Consider the following 23127-nt stretch of genomic DNA (forward strand, 5'->3'; position numbering starts at 1 on the left):
CAGTTTTCAACTTTTTAATACCACCTATTAAACTTTGTAGCTCGTTCAAGTAAAAGGACTTCAAAATATTTTATGTAAAAGAGCATGCACAGACATTCCGATCTCCTAAAATAAAATACAAAACTTAAAATGCAATATGATTACAAAAGCTACATATTACAAAATTGACTGTACGATTAATCTATTTACAGAACTCATTTGTTAATTGGAGGTTTTAAAAGTTATCCCGAAGAATAAATGATAAAATTAAAAACCAATTGTTCATGAAATTCAATTCAAATGTCAATTCCTATGGCTTTATGATGTACAAATATGAATTAAGAGCAAAGGTCAAAATATAGAACGTCGAATTTGCTTATGACCTTGACCTCAATATCAAGGTCATAAACCAAGGACCTCAAATCTAAAGACCATAGGTCTGTTATATGTATGGATAATGAGTTATATCACTTTAAGTATTATTCTAAACAACCATTTACTGTCAACGTACTCTCGCAATCAAATTTAAGTGTTACGACATGTCGCAACTAACAATTTAGTAAAAATAATTTGTCGATATGTTATACGGTTTTTGAAAATAAGTGAAAATAAGCCATAATCAAAAAACTTAGAATATGACCTTGACCTTTGACCTTGACCTAATTTTCATTTTTTGGACCAAGGACCTCAAATCCAAAGACCCCAGGCCTATATCACTTATGGTTTACCAGTTAGAAACACATATCACTTTATATAAAATACAAAAGGGGGCATAACTCTCATATGGAGTCTCTGTATAGCTTCGGTCAAAATAAAAATCCTAATCCTGAAGATGTAACGAGCAATTTGGTAAAATAAATTTGTCGTAATCTTTTACGGTTGGTAAGGAGTAGTGGTCACAAGAAAAACAGTGTTTGGGGAGATAACTCTTACAACGTAAAGTATTTAGTTACGCGGTTGTCAATTTTAAAAGGTATAAACTATACAATATCATTTTCCAAATATCTAAGCGACATCTTATAAAACAGCAAAACTGCCCAAGAAAAATATTAGGCGGAAGAAAAAAAAATACTAATCAGAACAAAATCAATAGGTATTTCCACAGAAAAGTGGAAAGACCTAATAAGATAAAAACAAATTGCCAAACAACTTTAAGGCAGTATATACCTTCTACAGAAGACACCTTACGTAGTTCGAAAAAGCTAACACAGCCGTGATCACGACGATTTCAGGTAACATATGATTTCCATGATTTATTGTCATATCATTTTCATACACCCTCGCCAAGATAGCAGCTGACACGACTGGATATTCTAACTGATTTTCACTCTGAAGAATGCCTTTCGCGTAATTCCAAGTGTCCGGAGCTGCTAAAAGTAGTAAATCGCTAGCGTTAGACAATAGAATTTCGGGATATATGTATGCAGTAGTAAATGTACCTTCGATCTTAAATTGTTTGAAAAATGTTTTGCTGTTTACCTCGGGATCTCCACAACTTGTTAGATTACTATTTTTACACTTTAGTAATATACAAACTTGGATGTAATAAGTACCTTCATATGTATGTAGTCCATCAAACGCACCAAAAGCAAAAACATCATCAGTATCCGTTTTCTTTTCGTAGGTGAGTGAACAGCAAAGTTTGTTATGACAAATTGTCCTTTTACCTTGAATATCAACTAATGGTACAAAATTGTAAAGATCACGAAAAACAAGGTCCTGAAATCTATCATTCGAAGTCATTGAATTATTTTCTTCTGTCATATTTTTAAGTTCAGGATAAGAGTTTTGTTTTCTTTTGCGAATAGGAATTTCTGCGATGAGAAGTTTTCCAACATCTTCATTATCGTAATGAAAATCGAGATATCCTTCTGCGGAGTAGATACCACTGCCATGAACTTTGATACTAGAGTTTTTCAAATTCGCAGCGAGGAAATTTACGTTTGCACCGGCAGCAAACGCGGAATGAAACTGTATCGCGGATAATATTGGTAGAGCATCCATCCATGCCGTTGGGAATACGATATTGTCAACGTTATGGTTTTCTAGCAAATCAATAGCAGGATTCCGAAAAATTATATCAAAACATATCATCACTCCAAATTTTCCAAAAGGTGTTTCGAATGATACAGACTTTCTTTCAGGTGGGACATCAAACTGATATTCATAAAATAAATTGATCTTATGATATTTAGTTATCAGGTAACCAGTTTTATTGTATACTACTGCTGTATTAAATTGGTAATGACCATCGGGTGGACAATTAGGATCATTTTTACGACTACATGGTTGGTTATCTCCGATATTTGCTACAATATACAAGTTATTGTCTTTTGCCATACAGCTAAGAGAGCGCTGAATTTCTGTATTGTTATATCTGTCTGGTTCATCACAAGCATTCCAATCTTCAAGGTCTGGATCTGGGATGTATTCTAGATAAGATTCCACACCTTTTCTATTGAATCTATATCCATAGATTCCGTCTTCTGGGAACACTAAAATATCCACATTCTGAAAATAATTTACGGAAAAATTAAGTATAGGTAGACATGATAAATATTGTCATATTGTTTAGTGTTTTTAAAATATATATTAAGTGGAAACAAACTAATCATAGATACCAAAATTGAATGTTTGCATTTGCATCAGACGCGCGATTTGTCCACAAAAGACTCATTAGTGACGCTCGAATCAAAATGAGATTAAAATAGTCAAATGAAGTACAAAGTTGAAGAGCATGGAGTACCAAAAATTCTTGAAAGTTTGGCAAATAAAGCAAAGGTAATCTATTTCTAAGGTTGAAAGACAGCATTTAAAAATATCAAAGTCTTGTAAACGGTCAATTTATAAGTATGACCATATATATGATAAATCATGTCAACACAGAAGTGCTGAATTCTGGACTGGAGGTTAAGCTTTATATATAAATTTCTTCTAAAAGATGTATGTATGGTATAGGTATGTATAAAAAAAAAATCACGAAAATATTAAATTCCGAGGAAAATTCAAAACGGAAAATCCCTTCTCAAAATCAAATGATAAAACACATTGAACGAATGGACAACAACTGTCATATTTCTGATTTGAATTGGTACAGGCATTTTTAAACGTTTCTATTAAACCTGATTTTAATATGTTTAACTAAAGCGCTAAACCTCTCATCTGTATGACAGACGCATCAAATTCCATTATGTTGATAACGATGTGTGAACAAATTTAGTAAAATATCTCGAAAATTACATATAATTGAATGAACTTCTTGAAAAGTTAGTGGCACTGCATTAATATATAAACAATAGTTTAAAAGAAAACTTTAAAATGCACATGCATTGTTGACATAAAAACTAACTTATTGTTTATTTTTACCTGATTGTATATTATGATAGACAACCAAAATACTTGTGACATATTTAGAATTCTAAGAATAGTATATCAGTTAACACTGCGTAAATGGCTCAATTACATATCATTTAGAATGTTATGTAATAACTACTAAACTTCATTCATTTGATGAACTTAATGAACTGTATTAAGTTAATGCATTGTCTAAAGTTAAGGGGTTTATTGTGTGGCAATTTTACCTTTTAATATATGTTGAGACTCCGTCTTTCTTCTTTTGATTGACAATAAATGTCTACACGTTCGTCATTGAATTGTTTTATATATAAATGATACTTAAAGTTTTATACCATTCGCAGCTAGAGCGGCAGATAAGTAATGAAGTCTTAGAATACGCACGAGGCAGTTGCAACGGATTACTAGTAATCATATTGCACTTAGTCATTTGTAATGATAATAGTTAAGTATAGAATAACAAACGTAATCGAGATACCAATCCAAACAAAAAGCAGGACACTAATGGATTGTTTGTACTAGTTTTCAAGTTATACTGAATCTGTGAATGTTTGCAACTGTATTATTAAAAATATGTGAATATGAAAGTAAATTTTAGTTTAGATTAATAATTCTTTATTATAATAAATAAACAGCATCAGCTAACTGTTATATTTATAGATTATTCCATGGCATTTTCCATATTGCCCTGGTATCAGTCCTAGACTCCCATATCAAGCCAGAGGGCTTTAGCCCGAGGGCTTGATATGGGTCGTGGGCTGATACCATGGACCATATGGAAAATGACATGTAATAATCTATTTATCACATATTTTAAAGCAGGAGAAAACAAGTAACTTACACCAAATTATGTTTGATATTTCATCAAAAATTAAAAAGATATTTAACGAAAAAAATAAATAAATGTATCACTGTCAGTTAAAAAAAAGTTCGTATCACACAACGTTTTGTGAAAAGTCTCAGAAATAATTAACAATAAATATATTAATTCTAAGAATTGCAAATAGTAAACGACTTTATAGTGTTACATTACAAATGTTGAAAAATGTTAAGGAAGAATCCTATATCGCTACTCATTACAGTGTGGCGTCGTATATTTTCTAAATTCTTCATGACGTCAAAATTTTAAGGGAACTTTTGTGATTTTCACTGTTGATTTCTACTTTTTCTTCTACAGCACATTTGTAACTTTCTAAATTTCTTTTCATTGTGTTCAACTTGTTTACAAGTAGCCTTTGATTGACAGGTTACCGGTAGTTAAACTCAGGGGCTTGATATGGATTTCGAGGGCTGATATCGATATCGGCCCCGAGGGCTGATATCGATATCGGCCCCGAGGGCTGATAACCAACCTTGACTTCCGGCTATTATTGGCCATGCAAAAACGTACATATCAGTACAAAATATGTGATAAATATAAATATACATTATCGTTCACATGAAAGCAAATAAAATACTACACTAAAAAATATCCCACACAAGAACAACAGAAAAATTAGTTAACACAGATGAAATAAGCTCAGTCTACTTGAAACTTATATATATCATCAAATGTTGTTTACAATTAAACATTTTCTTTAATAATCATAAGGGTAATCCCCCTTTTTATATAAAAATAAACTCATCATAGATACCAGGACTAAATTTTGTATATTCGCCAGACGCGCATTTCGTCTTTAAAAGACTCACCAGTGACGCTCGAATCCAAAAAAGTTAAAAAGGCCAAATAAAGTACGAAGTTGAAGAGCATTGGGAACCAATTTTCCTAAAAGTTTTGTCAAATGCAGCTAAGGTAATCTATGTCTGAGATAGACAAGCCTTAGTGTTTTAAAAATTCAAAATTTTGCGAACAGTAAACGTACCTCTTTTCCTGATTTCATTGCCTGTATCTGGTACACATCAATATTTTTCATCATATTTCCTAATGCATAAGATCGATTCACCCATTCTTTTGTATTCTCTGGCATAATAACATTATGTTCGAACACTGCTCCTTTATATGTGCTGACATCAAGTGAATTTGTACAAGAATAAAAACAAAATAAAACTATTTTGAAAAACATCTTTCCTGAAGAAGTACTGAAAAAAAAATATTTATAAATTTGTAATACTTAAACTCTATTGAGGCAATTACTTAAAATGAAAGTGTATAGGTTGAAATTGTAATTAAATATTCTGCGCACTACGACCGACCGGAAAACCCATTTATAAGTACTGATTCATACATACACGCAAACAAACATAAGGGTCTCGATGAGGTGTTCATAATGGGAAATATGAAGTCCAGTCTAGAGGAAGAAATTAAAAAAGGGGCACTGGGTACTTAGATATTAATAGAATGTGCAAACATTGGAAAGAAGACCGAAAAGATAAGAAAATACAGAAAGGCAGCCCAGACCATTATATCTATTTAGACTTAACGTAGATAAATGTTTACCTGTATATGTTAAAAACAATAAGTATGTGTACTAAAAACAATTGTTCACATTCATGAATTAAACTAAAAACTGGAGAGAAACCGGGATACACATTTAAAGATTTATTGGATTGACATAAATAGAAATAAAATATTTGATGATTTGCATTTGACTTTCAAGACAATTGCTATTTCACATATCTCTCATTGCTCATAGATAATTCACATTCCAAATAATAATGTATGTTCGTATATTTTCCCGTTATGTTAAGCGCCCTCCAAGTGCTTCGAGGGTTCAGTGATATTTTGAAACCAATGATTTACAATATCATTTAGATAATCAAAAAAGTGTGTGTCCTCTGATTATTAATTCTCTTCGATATATTCATCCATAAAAGACTGTCAGAAACCTTGTGGAATGTCTACATAAAGAAACCATGAAAGTACCAAATTAATGTCTCGACAACATATGTCCTTTTAGTGATGCTCGCATTTGAAGAGCTGATACAAAATAGGTAGCCCTTGAATTTAATCTATCTGAAAGAGACTGACGATGTGTCGTTTAAAATGAGATATGGTAGAATGGTACGTTTAAATATTTTCTCAACTGTTCGGTCGTCACGGATAGGTCATGCAATGAACGAAATAAACCAACTGCAAACTCATATGTATATTTTTAGGCGAAACAGAACGATATGGTGTCCGCAGCTGGTTTATTGATCTGAAGATCCATTGTTCTGGAAATATGGACTTCTAAGGCTGTAGAGCTCGATTTTCTAGTTATTGAACAGTTCTGTTGTCCTTCGCTAATTTTGTGAATGGTGGGTGTTCAAAAAACAATTATATAAAACTCGGTCTGACAGGATACTTAAATAGAACAACAACGATTGAAGTCATTTACGTTTAATATATATTGAAATTTTCTGTAAATATCAAAATAGGAAGTTGTAGAATGATTGATAAAGAGACAACTTTACACAACCTGAACTCGCAACTATAGTTCATCGTACGGCTTAAACAATGAGCAAATCCCACACCACAAAGATTTTTTTTTGTAATATACTACAGCCTTCAAGGAGACATGCATCGCATGGACATCTCATATGCAAGTATTAAAGATGATTGTTGGATCCTTTTAATATGATAGTATTTGAACCGGAAACAAATGTTCAACAAAAATATTTAATTCCGTAACTGGATTGCGACTGTCAATAAAATCAATTCAGTTTTGAATTCTAAATAGTGAAATGCTTCAAATTGTTCATGTGAATAATCGAGCGTATACAAAACAGCTCTTGAAATTAAAATATGCAACTGGCAGTATTATGCTTACAGCCTACAAGTGCGAAAATAATAGTAAAATAAATCTACGCACACAACTTTTTCCGTTGAAGATCTATACCTTTGGAGTTTGAAAAGTTGACGATAATAACTAATGAAAAGAAGATGTATATTAATAGAAATACTAAAAAACTCTTATGCAGTATATTACATTTTCAGAAGAGATATAATGTAGTTGGATACAGCTGACAAAAAATTATAAAACGTTATGAAGATTCTTTCATGTAACATTGGATTTCTCTGATCTGTTGGAAAATCAAACTGAGTTCTTCTGTTTTGATTTTTATTTGATATCAATATATGATCCTTTTCGTATACCCTCGCCAACATGGCAGCTGACACGACTGGATATTCTAGCTGAATTTCACTCTGAAGAATTCCTGTGGCGTATTTCCAAGTGTTCGGAGCTGCTAAAAGTAGTAAATCACTAGCGTTAGACTATATAGAATTTCTGGATAAATGTATGATGTATTAAATGTACCTTCGATCTTAAATTGCTTGAAAAACGTTATGCTGCTTTCCACTGGTTCTCCGCAACTTGTGAGATTACTGTTTTTGCACTTCAGTAGTATGCAAACTTGGATGTAATAAGTACCTTCAAATGTATGAAGTCCATCAAAGGCACCAAAAGCAAAAACGTCATCAGTATTTGTCACCTTTTCGTAGGAGAGGGAACATCAAAGTTTATTATGACATATTGTTCTTTTATCTTTAATATCAATTAAAGGTACAAAATTGTAAAGATCATCAAAAACGAGGGACTGAAAACTATAGTTAGAAGTCCTTGAATTGTTTTCTTCTGTCAGCATGTTAAGTTCAGGATAAGAGTTGTGTTTTCTGTTATGAATAGGGAAGTCTGTTATAAGAAGTTTTCCTACGTTGTCCTCACTGTAATAAAAATCGAGATATCCTGTTGGAGAGTAAATACCACTTCCGTGAAATTTGCTTTCAGAATTTTTTATATTTGAAGCGAGAAAATTTATATTTGCACCGGCAGCAAACCCAGAATGAAACTGAATTGCAGCTAACAGAGGTAGCGCATCCATCCATGCTGTTGGAAAAACTATGCTGTCAACGTTATGGTTCTTTAGCAAATCTATGGCTGGCATCCGAAAAATTATATCAAAACATATCATTATCCCAAATTTCCCAAAAGGTGTTTCAAAAGAAACAGACTTTCTCTCAGGTTGAACATCAAACTGAAATTCATAAAATAAATTGATTTTATGATATTTAGCAATAAGATAACCAGCTTTATCGTAAACTACTGCTGTGTTAAATTGGTAATGACCATCGGGCGGACATTTAGGATCATTTTGACAACTGCATGGTTGGTAATCTCCCATATCTGCCACTATATACAAGTTATTGTGCTTTGCCATACAGCTGAATGTCTGTATCGTTATATCTATCTGGTTCATCACAAGCATTCCTCTTTTCTAGTTCTGGATTCGGAATGTATTCTAAATAAGATTCCACACTTTTTCTATTGAAGATGTATCCGTAGATTCCGTCTTCTGGGAAAACTAGAATATCCACTCCCTGAAAGGAATATACAGAATCATAATCATAAAAGTAATTGTTGCTGTATTGTATTATTTGGTTTTTGGTTTTACAGACTGTCTTTCAGTGTGAATGTTATTTTATATGTTCATAAATTATAATCTTTTTAATACATGTTTTGTACGTTTTCTCTTTGGGACGTAAAGAAGATTAATGAATGTTAAAACCATTATAGGTTCAAAGACATTTCAAGTTTTGCAGATGTATACAACCATACTATCAACATGTCACAAAATAAAGTAAAATAAGAAAACGAAGAATCAGTTTTATAGATTATCGACATATCTGTCCAGACCATTCTGAAAAATTGACGAAACATTCTGGTTTAAGTTTAAATTAAGAGATCAAGTAAAAGTTATATGTTTAAGGAATAATTATCTTTGAAGACGAAAATGCACCTGTGCGGTATTTATGATACAGGAGAAAAGTGATAACTATTTCTTGCATTAAGGATTACCGAGGAAAATGAATAATTATATCGTTATATCAACCTGAACAACAATACACATCAGAGTGAAGTTATTGTACTTTTTGAGAAATGGAGAAACTGACAAAAATCAAGGGAAGATCGAGGGTCCAATAAATAATATTAAATTAACCTTACAATTTTGATACTTTGGTTAATCCAGTGACAGTGAAGACTAGTATTGCATTAAAATGACTTATAATTGCATACAATACATTTTTTACAGTAAAACATTTTTTTTTAATAAACAGTGCATTGGTCTTTATAGATATCGTTAACGTTTATAAATAAAAAGGTGTAAGCCGGTATACTCTATTTATAGATCAATGGTTATCAAAATAAATCTTCAAATACTAGTTGATCACTTAATTGTACATACTTGAAAGATCGTTAAGTAGGTCATTTTTAAAAATAAATACAAATCTCTGAGACAAAACAGACGATAAACGAGGAGTTTTCTAACTTTTTTTATTATGTTATTTCTGTCATTTACCTGTTGGACAGGTGTAATACTTGATTACAAACATTCATTTCCATGTTTTAGCAGGTTTTGCATATCTTATCGTTAAAATTACATCTATAAAAACTTTCTACCCTGGTAAAAAAATCCGTGTAATTTTCTAAAATCCCTTCTTTGTATACAACTTACTTCATTGCCTGCTTTCATTGCCTGTTTCTGGTAAACGTAAATGTTTTTCATCATATTTTCTAATGCAAAAGATCGATTCACCCATGTTTCTGTGTTCTCTGGCATTAAAACATGATGTTCATATACTGCTCCTTTAAATGTGTTCAAATCAAATGTGTTTGTACAAGAATAAAAACAAAATAAAAGTATTTCGAAAAACATCTTTCCATCACAAGTAAACAAAGTTCTGAGAAAAGCTTGTTTTTATATTTTTGATACTGTTGATTCAACACATCAGAATAAAAGTTTAAAGGTTGACATTATATTCAACAATTCAGTCGACATCGTTTAAAGTACTAATACGTATTTAACTTAAGGTCTGGTTTCAGTTTTCAGAATATAAATAGAAATTTATGAGTCAAGGTTAGAGAAAAAAAACCATAACGTATACTGGAAGGTTTGGATTGGGTTTGCAAAATAGAGAATAATGAGCCAACGTTAGAGAAAAAAATAAAGGATATCTACAAACGGGGGAAAAAAGAAAAAAAGAATGTAGTATAATGGGGAACTGAAATATATGGCATCATGGTCAAAAATTATAAAACAAATGTGACATAAGGCTTAAAGATTAAAGAATACAGAATAAAAGGACCCCCCTTTCCCATCCAGGCACTCATATCTATTTATATCTAACATAAAATAATTGTTTACCAATAAATGATAACATATAAATGTATGTCTAGTTAACCCCTAGCATTTCTACAATCGACGATATCTTTTCTTTCCCGACAAGAGACCACCAAAATAAGTATTGCTTATGTCCCTCATCATTCAGCAAAATAATGGGTAGTATCAACTGTTTTCCAAATAAATTCTCATACTTTTTTCCTCCAAACTGTTTGAAATTGACTATACCTGGTGAATCAAAGGCAACAGTAGTTTTTATAAAAAAAAAAAAACATATAAATAAACCATATGAAACTTCTAATTAAAAAAAACCCATGTTTTATATACTTGAATGGCTCAAAAAAGTGAATGTGAGCTTTGTTTTAAAAAAGAAGGACTTTGTAAAATTCAAAATTTTTATAATTAATTTAATTTTAGGATGTAACGCTTCTCCTGATTGTCTGACGTTATTTTGTTATGAGCCCATAAACATAATTTAGTCATGTGACCGTGACGTCATCAACGTTTTTTTCATGTTTTTCTACGGTTTTAAATTGAATTTAGAATTAAATTATATGAAATGACTGTAATATTTTTTCTGTCTATTCGAATCAACATAAAAAAAATGTGATGCACACTGTTAAATAACCCGCTGCACAGCGCAAGTGCAAGGAAAAACGTGATGAAGGAATATAAACAAAAGTGCTCTGAAAGGTAAGTAATAATAACAAATTCTTAAATTAAATACAAAAAATCATTGAACAACTGTTAAGTAAAAGCTTAATTAACGAAGGGAACACATGGAAAATATAAAAAAAGAATGGCATGGCTCTTTAGATTCACATATTTGTCACGTTTAGCACGTGCTCTCTGTTAATTTTTTTTATTAATGTAACGATCCGGTAAACTCCGACAAACAACTCGAAAGTTATTTTGCCTGCGATCAACGATCACTGAATGAAATATTTTTGTCGTTAATACGGTATAGATTCGTAATAAATTAAACAAAAGCGTACATGCAAGCCTTAGTTTAGTACATACATGGTATATGCATGCATATTGATTCAATAATTTCGATAACATTAAAATTTCAAGAAACTCGTTTAACTGGTAAGATGTCGCCTGTTCATTTTTTGATATGCCAGATGCGTTTAACGTTTGCAAGCATATTCGAATATTTTATCTGAGAAGATTGTTACTTTCATTTAAGATCAGTTGAATTAAATTTGATAACTTAAAAACAATATAAAATAAACATGTCAATAATTCGGGGTATACGATGGTATAACAGGCATGCTTCGGGTTGAGTCACGTTGATGTAAGAATGTGTGTCATGAATAAATCCACAAGGTCAATGCTATTCATTAAGCGAGAATTATGCTAATAAAATGTTCATATGAACGTGCGATTAAAATCAAGTGATTATATGTTGTCTTGTATTATCAGAAAAAAAACAACCTTTTAATTATGTTAGGTTTTTCATCTATTTCATAAGTCTTTAAAACATTAAAAAAACTGAAATATATACATGTACAAACTGCACTAATTCCAGGACTACACTGCATAAGTTAACTATCTAACAAATTGAAAGTAAAGTAATTCGGCAAACATTAAAAATCAAAATTCATAGAACTCTTTTAAGTAACAAGAGCACTTAATATTAAGATGATATTTAAAGTGGTACATTCACAATTTAGGACAACGACAATTTCACACGCAATTTTGCTTTATATTAGTCATAAAAATCAACTTAAAACCCATATTTTCATTAACCATACTTTTCTTTGTTAATCCCGTTTTGTTTCATCGAGTTTTGTATACAATATTAGCTTTTCTTTTCTTTCTTTTGATATTAACATTTCTATTTCATTTTATTTTAAGTTAAAACATTATTTCGGCAAAAAACATTTGCTTCTTGAAATTGGGTTTTAAAGGTATACCCTTTGTTTAAGATATACAAAAATGTTGGAAAGTTGGTGAAAAAAAAGTTGTTGATTTCGATATGCACTGAAATTTTACCCCAATATGATATAGGATGTGTAAATAACAATTTATAAATTTGATATGTTTGAAATCGATTTTGCTTCGCATCATGATGTGCAACTATTAGTTTTATACGATATATACGCCATCTTAAAATCATTACCTAACAAATGTCAGTTCTGGTTGGTTTCATGATGATGTTGCGTACATTTTATTAGCTTAAAATTATTGTATTATGGAATTGAGAATGATTTACGGAAAGGAGAAGGATTTGTGTTAGTTTTATTTTTAGAACGATATTTTTACTTATTTGACAGTTCAAATTTGTGATGGGTATTGTTTGGATTTCAATAACATAAATGTCTAGCCGGCTACAAAGAAGGGCCTCACCAATGAGAGGGAAATACATGATGCATAGCAAGTCTTATTTTATAATACACTTTAGCCTTCATGGAGGCATGTATAGCGCGAAAGACATAATTTTATATGCTAGTGTTTAGAATGATCAGCATAGCCGTTTACATAATAATACAACATATAAATATCAAATGTAGCTAATAACAGTTGTTTTACATTTGTTTAATGTGTTTGAACTTTTGGTTTTGCCATTTGATAATGAACTTTTCGTTTTGGATTTTCCTTGGAAGTCTTTTTGTTATTTTACTTTCTTCAAGTTGGGAACCTGTAATTCAAGTTATTCAGTTTTGGCAGACTTTTAAGTGAAATTGCTTCAAATTTGTAATGCAAAATAAGTATTAACAAAAATTTCGAAGTTCAAGATCAATTCAAAAAGGGGAAGTCCACAAGGTTTAACCCACCATTTCCTTCGGAATATCTCTCTACCAATCATGAATGTGGCAGTTGTTTTTCACTTGTACCGTTGATAGCGTTTGTTTTTATAAGTTTTATGCACTTCCCCTTTAAAATCTGCCTTGGAGTTCAATATTTTCTGTTATACCTTTTTTCAGTCCAGTGCCATACATTCACCTTTTGTGAATTTTATATTCAGAAACTATTCACAAACAGGTTTTATTCCAATTGTCAGATACGCCAAGGGCATAAGACCCAAATATTGAAACCGAAGCAGATATTAACAGTCCATTTTAGTCTTAGATACTTACTTTTGTATTAGTTTTTTTAATTTTGAACTAGTCTTAAGTAACTGTGAGTATTCTCATCAATTGTGTCTTTTGTTTGTATTGTCCTCCATTTGTATCTCAGTTTTTCGACATTTTGTTTTCTGTTCTGATGCATTGTACGTTCACTTTGATTCTAATTCTAAGGAAATGACTTTCTTAAAGAACAGATGTGAAGAACTTAAACATCTGAGAAAATATTTTTTCAATAAGGACAGGATATCATAAATTCATAACTCAGAGAAGGGAGATGATACTTAGAAGGCAACGAAAATCTATCATTAGTGTGTCAAGTAAAAATATTACATGGCATTGCATGCTTTGGTTTACGCAACTCTTTGCCGTTTTCAACCTCTCACTGTATGCCAATGTCGAAAAAACGTCCTGAAATCAAGTTTTAAGTGTGTTCATCAATTGTACCTGAAGACGAATTAGTGTTTTTTTTCCTTTTAACCTAACTGAATATTGGTACTTTTACACGCTTTTGTGCGCAACCTAAAGATTTACATGCTCAAAATTGGTAACTTTGACGACGTCAAATTCAAAGAAAGTCAGAATTTGTTACTTTCACGATGCAACAGTACCAGTATTCCAAAAGCTATGAAAACAAGTTTAATCCACCATTTTCTACATAAGTAAATGCCTGCACCAAGTCAGGAATATGACACTTGTTTTCCATTCGCTTGGTGTGTTTGAGTTTTAGATTTTGCCATTTGATAAGGAAATTCCGTTTTGAATTTACCTTGGAGTTTGGTAATTTTGTTATTTTACTTTTGAATATTTATTATTTCCAATGTTTAATTTATTTGTACTTTGTAATTGACAATGTAGTGGATTGTTTGTAGGTGGAAGACAAGAACATGTAGAAAAGCTCATGCAGATTGTTTGCACATATTATTTAGTTTTCAGACACTACATGTAGATATGGCCGAGAATTGGGCCTATCAGTTTATCCGACAAAAACACAAGAGAATGGCACAACCAATTAAATCTTATTTAGTTACCCGACTGGAAAATTTAAAGCAGTGACTCTAATAATCTTTCTATTGATAATTGAGTGATATAATATAAATCGAGTAAATGCTAAAAATGGGGCGACTGTATTTATGACATGAAACACAGATTTCTATGTCAGGGGTAGGATCATACAAAGAGTGTTACAGTGAAACACGTTTAATCCGAACCTGTTCGTGACTTAAGATTTTGTTCGGTTTTGGCCGATGTTCGATTTTATCAGGTTCACAACGCATACAATTCGATATGACGGGCTTAAGAATATGTTTGGTTAGTACAGGTTTTCGGTTTTTGCAGGATTCGGTTTAGCCAAGTTTACTTTTTTAATTATTACTTTTATAAATTATGTTTGATTTATTTGCTTCATGAATGTAGCAGCATATTTAACTTATTTGACTATTAAACCAGATATACGTATGATTTACTTTTACATGTTTAATGTCGAATATACTTTAACATGTTTAATGTCGAATATACTTACCTAAATTAAATTTGAACTACTTTAAAAACTAAGATCAGTTTATCAAAGCTGTCCTTCGATATGTCATAAGACATGTCTTGTGACATATATAACGTTAATATGAGGACAGACGTTCGACATGTTAGAGCAATCATAACTAAACTAACTTAGGACTATCGGAGCTAGGGTGTTCTAACCGCTGACATTGGTTTTGGTTAAAGAAATATACGTATAAAAAAATGCATCATGTAATAATGACAATAAGATTATTAATTAGAACTATAATAATAATACTGTATTCCAAAAGCAAGTACAGCTTATAGGATATATACAATGTTTAACAAATCAAGTAATAGAAAAACACAAATTTTAAAAAAAAAAAATGCATTGTTTAAGGAAGTTAGATGCTGAGCTCCTGTTATCACGAACATATGGTAATATAATATAACGTATAATAAAGGTCAGACTATCGATTTTGCAATCAAAATAGAATGCAATACAATTGAAAGAAGAAAAACCCCATGACGTTTGTTTTCATTACGATGTGTATGCTGTTGCTATTGTTTTGGGAAATTGGCTCCATTAACAATGCATTTCATATTATTCACAGGTACATTTACTGCTCTTGGTAAGTTTGGTTCTGAAAAACTTTATTGAATTATTACCAAAAAAAAATTGATTAATTCAATTCTGGAATTATTAAATTGATTGCATTATTAAATTGATTAGATATATTATTGAATAATCAAACTTATTTTATCTATTTTTGAATAATTAAACTGATATTATCGATTTTTTAATCATTACAAGGATTAATCGATTTATGGTATTGAATCATCAAATTAGATTCATTCAAGTATTGATAAAATTATATAAAATTTGCTTATGACAATCTCATTATAACACTGCAAAGATTTTTGGATATTTTTTAAACTAAGTGTAATTATTGAATCAATATTATAAAATAGATAATCAAAGTATACACAACTTCTTCAAATCATTATTTATGTCTCAACTTTGGATATTAAATTTCTTTTATATCTCACCTTAAGCATTCATCCCAGTCTGGTGTCTTGGACTAGAATGGAACACATATAAAGGAATGGAATATGCGTTGGTAACGACTCAAATGACATGGATCGAGGCACAGGTTAATTATATACAATAACATTACTTTTCTAAATTCAGGATTCCTAGGGTTCGGAAATTGTTTGGCATTCGTAAGATATCATTGATATGTTCACAAGTATAAATTAACTGTTTACAAAACTTAGAATTTTTGAAAAACTAAGGCTTCTCTACCTCAGGAGTCAGGAATAGATTACCCTAGCTGTATTTGGCAAAACTTTATGAATTTTTGGTCAACTTCGTACTTTATTTGACCTTTTAAACATTTTTTGATTCGAGCGTCACTGATGAGTCTTTTGTAGATGAAACGCGCGTCTGGCGGAAATATAAAAATTTAATCCTGCTATTTATGATGAGTTTATTTATCTACCTAGTAATATTATAAATCGATTTCATTGAACTTTAAATTCCTTGACCACTATTTCTTTGAAATGAATTCTTTTTGCTGTGTTTCTTTAAAAGAATAATGATAAACTGAATGAGCCGACATATGATTATCCATTTGACGTTGTCACGAGAGTTCAGATTTTTTCAGATGCCTTTCCATGGCGTTTAAAAGAAAAAAAAATAAAGTAAATTAGAAAGTATAAGAAAATAACCAACACCATTTTATAAAATACACCAAATCATAAACCCCAAAAATTTTGAATAGTAAAAAATAAAATGAAACAATACGAAACACTACTATCGGCTAAATTTGTTTTTCTTTATTTTAGAGATATTGTTCCAAATTTGGAGGTGTATTAGCTCAGCCAGAAATTGCAGATATCAACAATTATCTGAAGTCAATAACCGACAGTAAGTTACTCTACCACCTAAATGCATTAAGGTAGTTCATGGGTATAGAAATAAAAGTCGTCCAAAATCGCCAAAATTTGCCTAGATTGTTCATGAAAAAAAAAACACTTTTGAACATAAAAAGAAATCTATTAGACAGAATTTTTGAAATAAAATATGAGAGATAGGTTTTATTATATATTTTAAAAAGAAAAAAAGAAAAAAATGGTGTCACAGAACTTGATTTTAACACAATGTTGACTGCTTTATCCTCAAATTATGGCATTTCTACCTATAATATATGTCTGCCTGTTTTGTTTACACAACTTTGTCAATATAATGGAATGTTATGCAACTGTCATACAAGTGAGAGGTTTAACTCGCTATAAAACCAGATTTAATCCACAATTTTCTACATGAGAAAATGTCTGATCAAATCTGGAATACGACAATTGTTATCCATTCGTTTGATGTGCTTGAGCTTTTGATTTAGTCATTTTTGTCGAGCCTTCGACTTAAGTCGAAAAAGCGAGACTAAGCGATCCTACTTTCCGTCGTCGTCGGTGTCGTCGGCGGCGTCAACAAATATTCACTCTGTGGTTAAAGTTTTTGAAATTTTAATAACTTTCATAAACTACACTGGATTTCTACCAAACTTGGACAGAAGCTTGTTTATGATCATAAGATAGTATCTGGAAGTAAATTTTGTAAAAATAAAATTCCATTTTTTCCGTATTTTACTTTTAAATGGACTTAGTTTTTCTGCTGGGAAACATTACATTCACTCTGTGGTTAAAGTTTTTAGAATTTTAATAACTTTCTTAAACTATCCTGGGTTTGCACCAAACTTGGACAGAAGCTTGTTTATGATCATAAGATAGTATCAAGAAGTAATTTTTGTAAAGAAATAAATCCATTTTTTCCGTATTTTACTTTTAAATGGACTTAGTTTTTCTGCGGGGAAACATTACATTCACTCTGTGGTTAAAGTTTTTAAAATTTTAATAACTTTCTTAAACTATCCTGGGTTTGTATCAAACTTGGACAGAAACTTATTTATGATCATAAGATAGAAATTTTGTAAAAAGATAACTCCATTTTTTCTGTATTTTACTTTTATTTTAGATTTTCTTCCAGTTTGTAACATTACATACAGTCTGCAGTTAAAGTTTTCAAAACATTTATTAGATTCATTAACTATCCTAGATTTTTACCACACTTGGACAGAAGCTTCTTACAATCATAAGATAATATCAAAAGGAATATTTTTATTGTTTTTTTCCTCATTTTTGTTGAGCCTGCGATTTACAGCAAAAGTAGGCGAGACACTGGGTTCCGCGGAACCCTTACAAATTTTATTAGGGACTATTCGTTTTGAATTGTCCTCGGCGTTCAGTATTTAAAAAAATTCCTTAATAATCATAGGCAGAACTTAGTATTCCTTTCATGAGCACCTTTTACCTATTTCGCCTTCTGTTCGTATGGAAGATCAAACTAATAAAAAATGTTTTGACAATATTGATTGTGATTTTTGTTGTATTGTTCCCATTTTCGACCTTATTTTATTTTCGAATATTAGGCCATAAACATATTCATTTTGATGATAATTGAAAAATATCTTTGGTAGAGAACAGAAATGAATAACTTAAAGCAATTAATCAAAACGGACTCGATACCTTAGATTCGAAACATAAAAAAAGAGTGAAACGATTTCAAGTTCCAGGTCAATCAAAACATACAATAGCATGGCAAAATTAAAACATAACGTGCACAGACGCGTGCTACATTAGAATACATTGAATCATACTCGAATGACAACTGTGTATTTCCTTTTTCACTGAACATTGATAATTTTTAAACGGTTTGTAGTACGACGTAGAATGGGAAATAAGTGGGAAGATATAAATTAAATAATCATTTTCAAATTAACGACGCAACTGTGTTCATCTTATAAAAGTCAAGTATGTAACTTTCGAAGTGTTATTCATATTTATATTGTCATTTGTGTTATGAAAGACAAGGGTACTTTGAAAAAGTCATGCACTTTGCATACACTAATTATGATTCTGTTCTCAGGGACAACGTTTTTGTGGCTTGGGGCAAGTAATTTACCCGACAAGACATGGGAATGGCACAACCCGATTAAGCCTATAAAGTTTTCCGACTGGCAAAGCACTCAACCTAGTCATCCGAACAGTGAACATTGTATGGTTTACTGGAAATCTAATGAAGGCTTCAAATGGGGTGACGTGAGATGTGATAGAAAACAAGAATTTCTATGTCAAAGGTAAGATCTTCTATAAAGCATTATTTTGTTTTTAAAATCACGTTGATAAATTTAGTTTGATTTATACACTTATTGACCTATTTGCATTATTAGACCATGTACGATACATTGGCTGAATAAAAGTTTCCTGTGACAAAGGATAATTTCTCTGGGAACTGAACCACCAGTAAACTCTGAAACTCCAATTATTTGAACCGCCGGATCACTTCGATCCACCGGTAACCATGATAACCATATCTTTATAAATATGGTGCAAACAATAATCCATCATTCTGCTTCTGATGAAGGTCCCTAATGGACCGAAATCGGTCAGGTTATAGACCATCACCAGGCTCTGTTAATTATGTGTTTCGGCATACTAGTATACTATATTGTTATGTGCGGTACTTAATATTCTCCAAAATACATAAGTAAGAGGTATCAAATAAACTTATCAACGTTAAGTTTAAACTAGTTTATTAAAACTGGTCATGCTTATCAAAGATGTCTTAAAGTCAATCCTAACAATTAGCTTTGAACATATATTACGATAACACAAGTCTGGGCTAGTACTTCGAAGCTATCTTAGGACTACCTCAGCTAAAACTTTCTAACCATTGATTTACTAGTTAGTTTTGACTTCAAAGAAAATAGATACAAAATCACATTCAACCAAATAATGATGATAATATAAACATATTTTATGCTTGTTTGCATTATTTCACAGATTTGTTTCAATTAAGACATTTCTAAATCAGTGCCTTCCTGAAATTATTGTGATGGTAATAATAACTGCAGGTAACAATAGAAATAAACTCATCATATATATCATGACTAAATTTAGTATATACGCCAGACGCGCGTTTCGTCTACAAAAGACTCATCAGTGACGCTCGAATCCCAAAACGTTTAAAAGGCCAAATAAAGTACCAAGTTAAAGAGCATTGAAAACCAAAAGTCCTAAAAGTTTTGCCAAATACAGCTAAGGTGATCTATGCCTGAGATTATATTATCGGTACCTGCAAATTTCGTATGAAAAATTAATCGAGTCCACGTCCAGAAATACATTTGGACAATTAGTTCCAACAATAAAAAATGACTATTTCTTATGGTTTCTTTTTTGCGGGAATCGTAGTTAGTATCAAATATTATCAATGAAAATAGTAATATGTTTTAGTGAGATCATTTCGACGCTCCACAGTTACAAACTTTACCTTGTTCATAGAAAAATGTGTGTACATTTCCGAAGAACGGCCAATTCTTCGAATATTTAATTACAGCCAAACATATTCGTGTAAATATAAGCAAATAAAATAATTCTGAGATGACTGATAACGAACTTCACAGTCTTAACTGTCTAAAATTATCCATCTTTACTTCTTAGCAAAAATATTCGTGTAAATATTAGCAAAAAGAACGAATACTGAGATTACTGATAAATTCGTCAACAGGTCCCTGTATCCGATTTGTTCCATTTTTCTGTGCTGCTCTCTATTTGCATTTCTACTAATTGATGCCACGAACGAGATAACATTTGCATTTTTAGAGTAACATAGTATGCAAAATAAGAAAAATCTAGCTATGTTTTCAGGAAAACATATTAATGTTCTAATCAGGAACATAAATATTGATATACTGTTCCAAGTTCTAATGTTTGGATTACCTGGAAGATTCGAAATAAATTGATCATGCATTTTATTTCTATATCAGATTTTTTTCAAAATACGAAGGATTTCTTATTCCAGGAATAGATTACCTCAGCCGTATTTGGCACAACTTTTTGGAATTTTTGGTCCTCAATGCTCTTCAACTTTGTACTTGTTTGGCTTACTTTTTATCTGAGCGTCACTGATGAGTCCTATGTAGACGAAACGCGCGTCTGGCATATTAAATTATAGCATTTGATAACTATTCACACAACTAGGTCGATGCCACACCTAATATACGTTTCGTCCCCGAGGGCATCACCAGCTCAGTAGTCAGCACTTCGGTGTTGACATGAATATCAATTATATGGTAATTTTTATAAATTTTCTGTTTAAAAAAGTATATTTTTTTCAAAATAGTAAGGATTTTTTTTATTCCAGGCATAGATATATTTGGCACTTTTTTGAAAATTTTGGTCCTCAATGCTCTTCAATTTTGAATTTGTTTGGCTTACTTTTTATCTGAGCGTCACTGATGAGTCCTATGTAGACGAAACACTCGTCTGCTGTATCAAATTATAAGCCTGGTACCTTTGATAACTATTATATAGCTTATTGGAAAGTTAGAAAATATATTTAATGAATAAACGAATATCAGATTATTACATGGCATTTTTCATATCGCATGTATTATCAGCCTAGGATCAATATCAGCCCAAGAGCCGCATGGCTCGAGGGCTGATAATACATGCGATATGAAAAATGACATGTTATGATCTTTTTATCATATGCTTCAGCAGTAAAGAAAAATAACAGATTCATATATTGATCCTTTTACGTGGTTCCCGAAGTTTAAAGAGTAAAAACATTCACGGATGTCGGACCCAAAATTTGATACATTCAATATGAAATCTTTCTATCATATGCCTCAACAGAAAAAAAAAACCAACAGTTTATTATGAACGAATCCACAAAAAATAATTCAACAATTACATAATTATCATTGTTTGGAAAAGTCATTATTTTTAAAGAAACTTTCTAAATTATGTTTCAGATTTAAAAAAAAAAAAAATGCATTTATTTAATAATTTGTTTGTTTTTTTTGTTTTTTTTTATAATCATTTTACACAATATACTTTCCAGTATTCAAATAATTGTGTTGTACACTACTTTGTAATGTTTTTCACTGAAAACGTAGCATTGAGGTGTATTTTCCGGAATTGACCGAGTATCACCGGAATGCCATGTGATAACATTACGGAAAGGCATGTGATAACAATCGAAGCATGTGATAAACTTTTCATATCAGCCCGCTAAGCACCAATTTGAAAAATATGAAATTTACGTCAATTTAATGCTATTATCATACGGTAAAATTTGTATGTTATTTAGTCTAAGTATATGATAATGAAAAATATAAGATGTACATCTCTTATCTGAAATATTTTTATACATTTTCCTGAATTTTCCCTTTTATTGTAGGACAAAGTTATCAGAAAAGGACAGCAGCTGTAGTGAAAAGAAACCAGTAGGACAGAAATGCAAGACAATCTGTCTTTAGATTAAAAATGATATAAATGCAATGTCTTCTTATATATGTATTAATCTTTGTACAAGAATGCCTACAGGGTATCACATCCTGCCCTTGGTCTTATTGTCTAGAAGTTATTTACATGCCTCAATGAAAATTATAAGAACTTTAAATTTCTGTGATTGTTCCCTCTTTATCCCAAAATACACTTCCTTACTTTTATATTTTGTGTGTTATGTTGCATTTTTTTGTTGTTGTGGGGTTGTTTGTGTAGTTTTTTCTTATGAGTTTGAATGTCCCTTGGTATATTGAGCCTTTCTTTTAAAGTTACTGTAATGTTAAGGTTTTTCGATAACCAACATTCGAACTCCAAGTAAAGTTCAAAATGGAAAGTCTCTTAATAAGTCAAAAGCTCAATCACATCAAGCGAATTGAAAACAACTGTCATATTCGAGACTTGTTACAGGCATTTCAACATTCAATATAACTGTCGAGGATTGCGGGGACGTTATGCGTTCGTATGTGTGCCATCATCACTGACAATGTGACGTTGTGTTTCTATGTATATTGTATTTATGATTCTATGCTTGTTTGAATGAATGTTGAACCACACGATTGTATTTGTTGTTAGTCAAACCCTAATCGAACACAACGCGAAGTACTAACACAGTATAAACCCAACAATAACTTAAAGATTAGCAGATCAGAACAGGCATATCAGTCTACTAGAAAAAATGCCCCATTATCACTAATACATTAACATGTTCAATGAC

The 23127-nt window shown here is 31.2% G+C and overlaps 2 protein-coding genes and 1 pseudogene across 2 annotated transcripts; 1 reads left to right on the forward strand and 2 right to left on the reverse strand.

Annotated features, from left to right (window-relative positions):
• LOC134680876 (pantetheinase-like) lies at window positions 1-5512 on the reverse strand. Its single transcript, XM_063540154.1, has 2 exons — window positions 5196-5512; window positions 1-2490 (listed from the first exon to the last, which is right to left on the reverse strand). Exons 1-2 carry the CDS (start codon window positions 5394-5396, stop codon window positions 1150-1152), a joined length of 1542 nt encoding a protein of 513 aa, XP_063396224.1. The 5' UTR covers window positions 5397-5512; the 3' UTR covers window positions 1-1149.
• Window positions 5513-7613: 2101 nt separating this feature from the next.
• On the reverse strand, window positions 7614-10084 carry LOC134681850 (pantetheinase-like; annotated as a pseudogene).
• Window positions 10085-18840: 8756 nt separating this feature from the next.
• LOC134681851 (perlucin-like protein) lies at window positions 18841-22406 on the forward strand. Its single transcript, XM_063541493.1, has 2 exons — window positions 18841-19198; window positions 22306-22406. Exons 1-2 carry the CDS (start codon window positions 18921-18923, stop codon window positions 22382-22384), a joined length of 357 nt encoding a protein of 118 aa, XP_063397563.1. The 5' UTR covers window positions 18841-18920; the 3' UTR covers window positions 22385-22406.
• The last annotated feature ends 721 nt before the right edge of the window (window positions 22407-23127 follow it).

The sequence above is a fragment of the Mytilus trossulus genome, chromosome 8 (genome assembly GCF_036588685.1).
Source record: "Mytilus trossulus isolate FHL-02 chromosome 8, PNRI_Mtr1.1.1.hap1, whole genome shotgun sequence".
NCBI lineage: Eukaryota > Metazoa > Mollusca > Bivalvia > Mytilida > Mytilidae > Mytilus > Mytilus trossulus.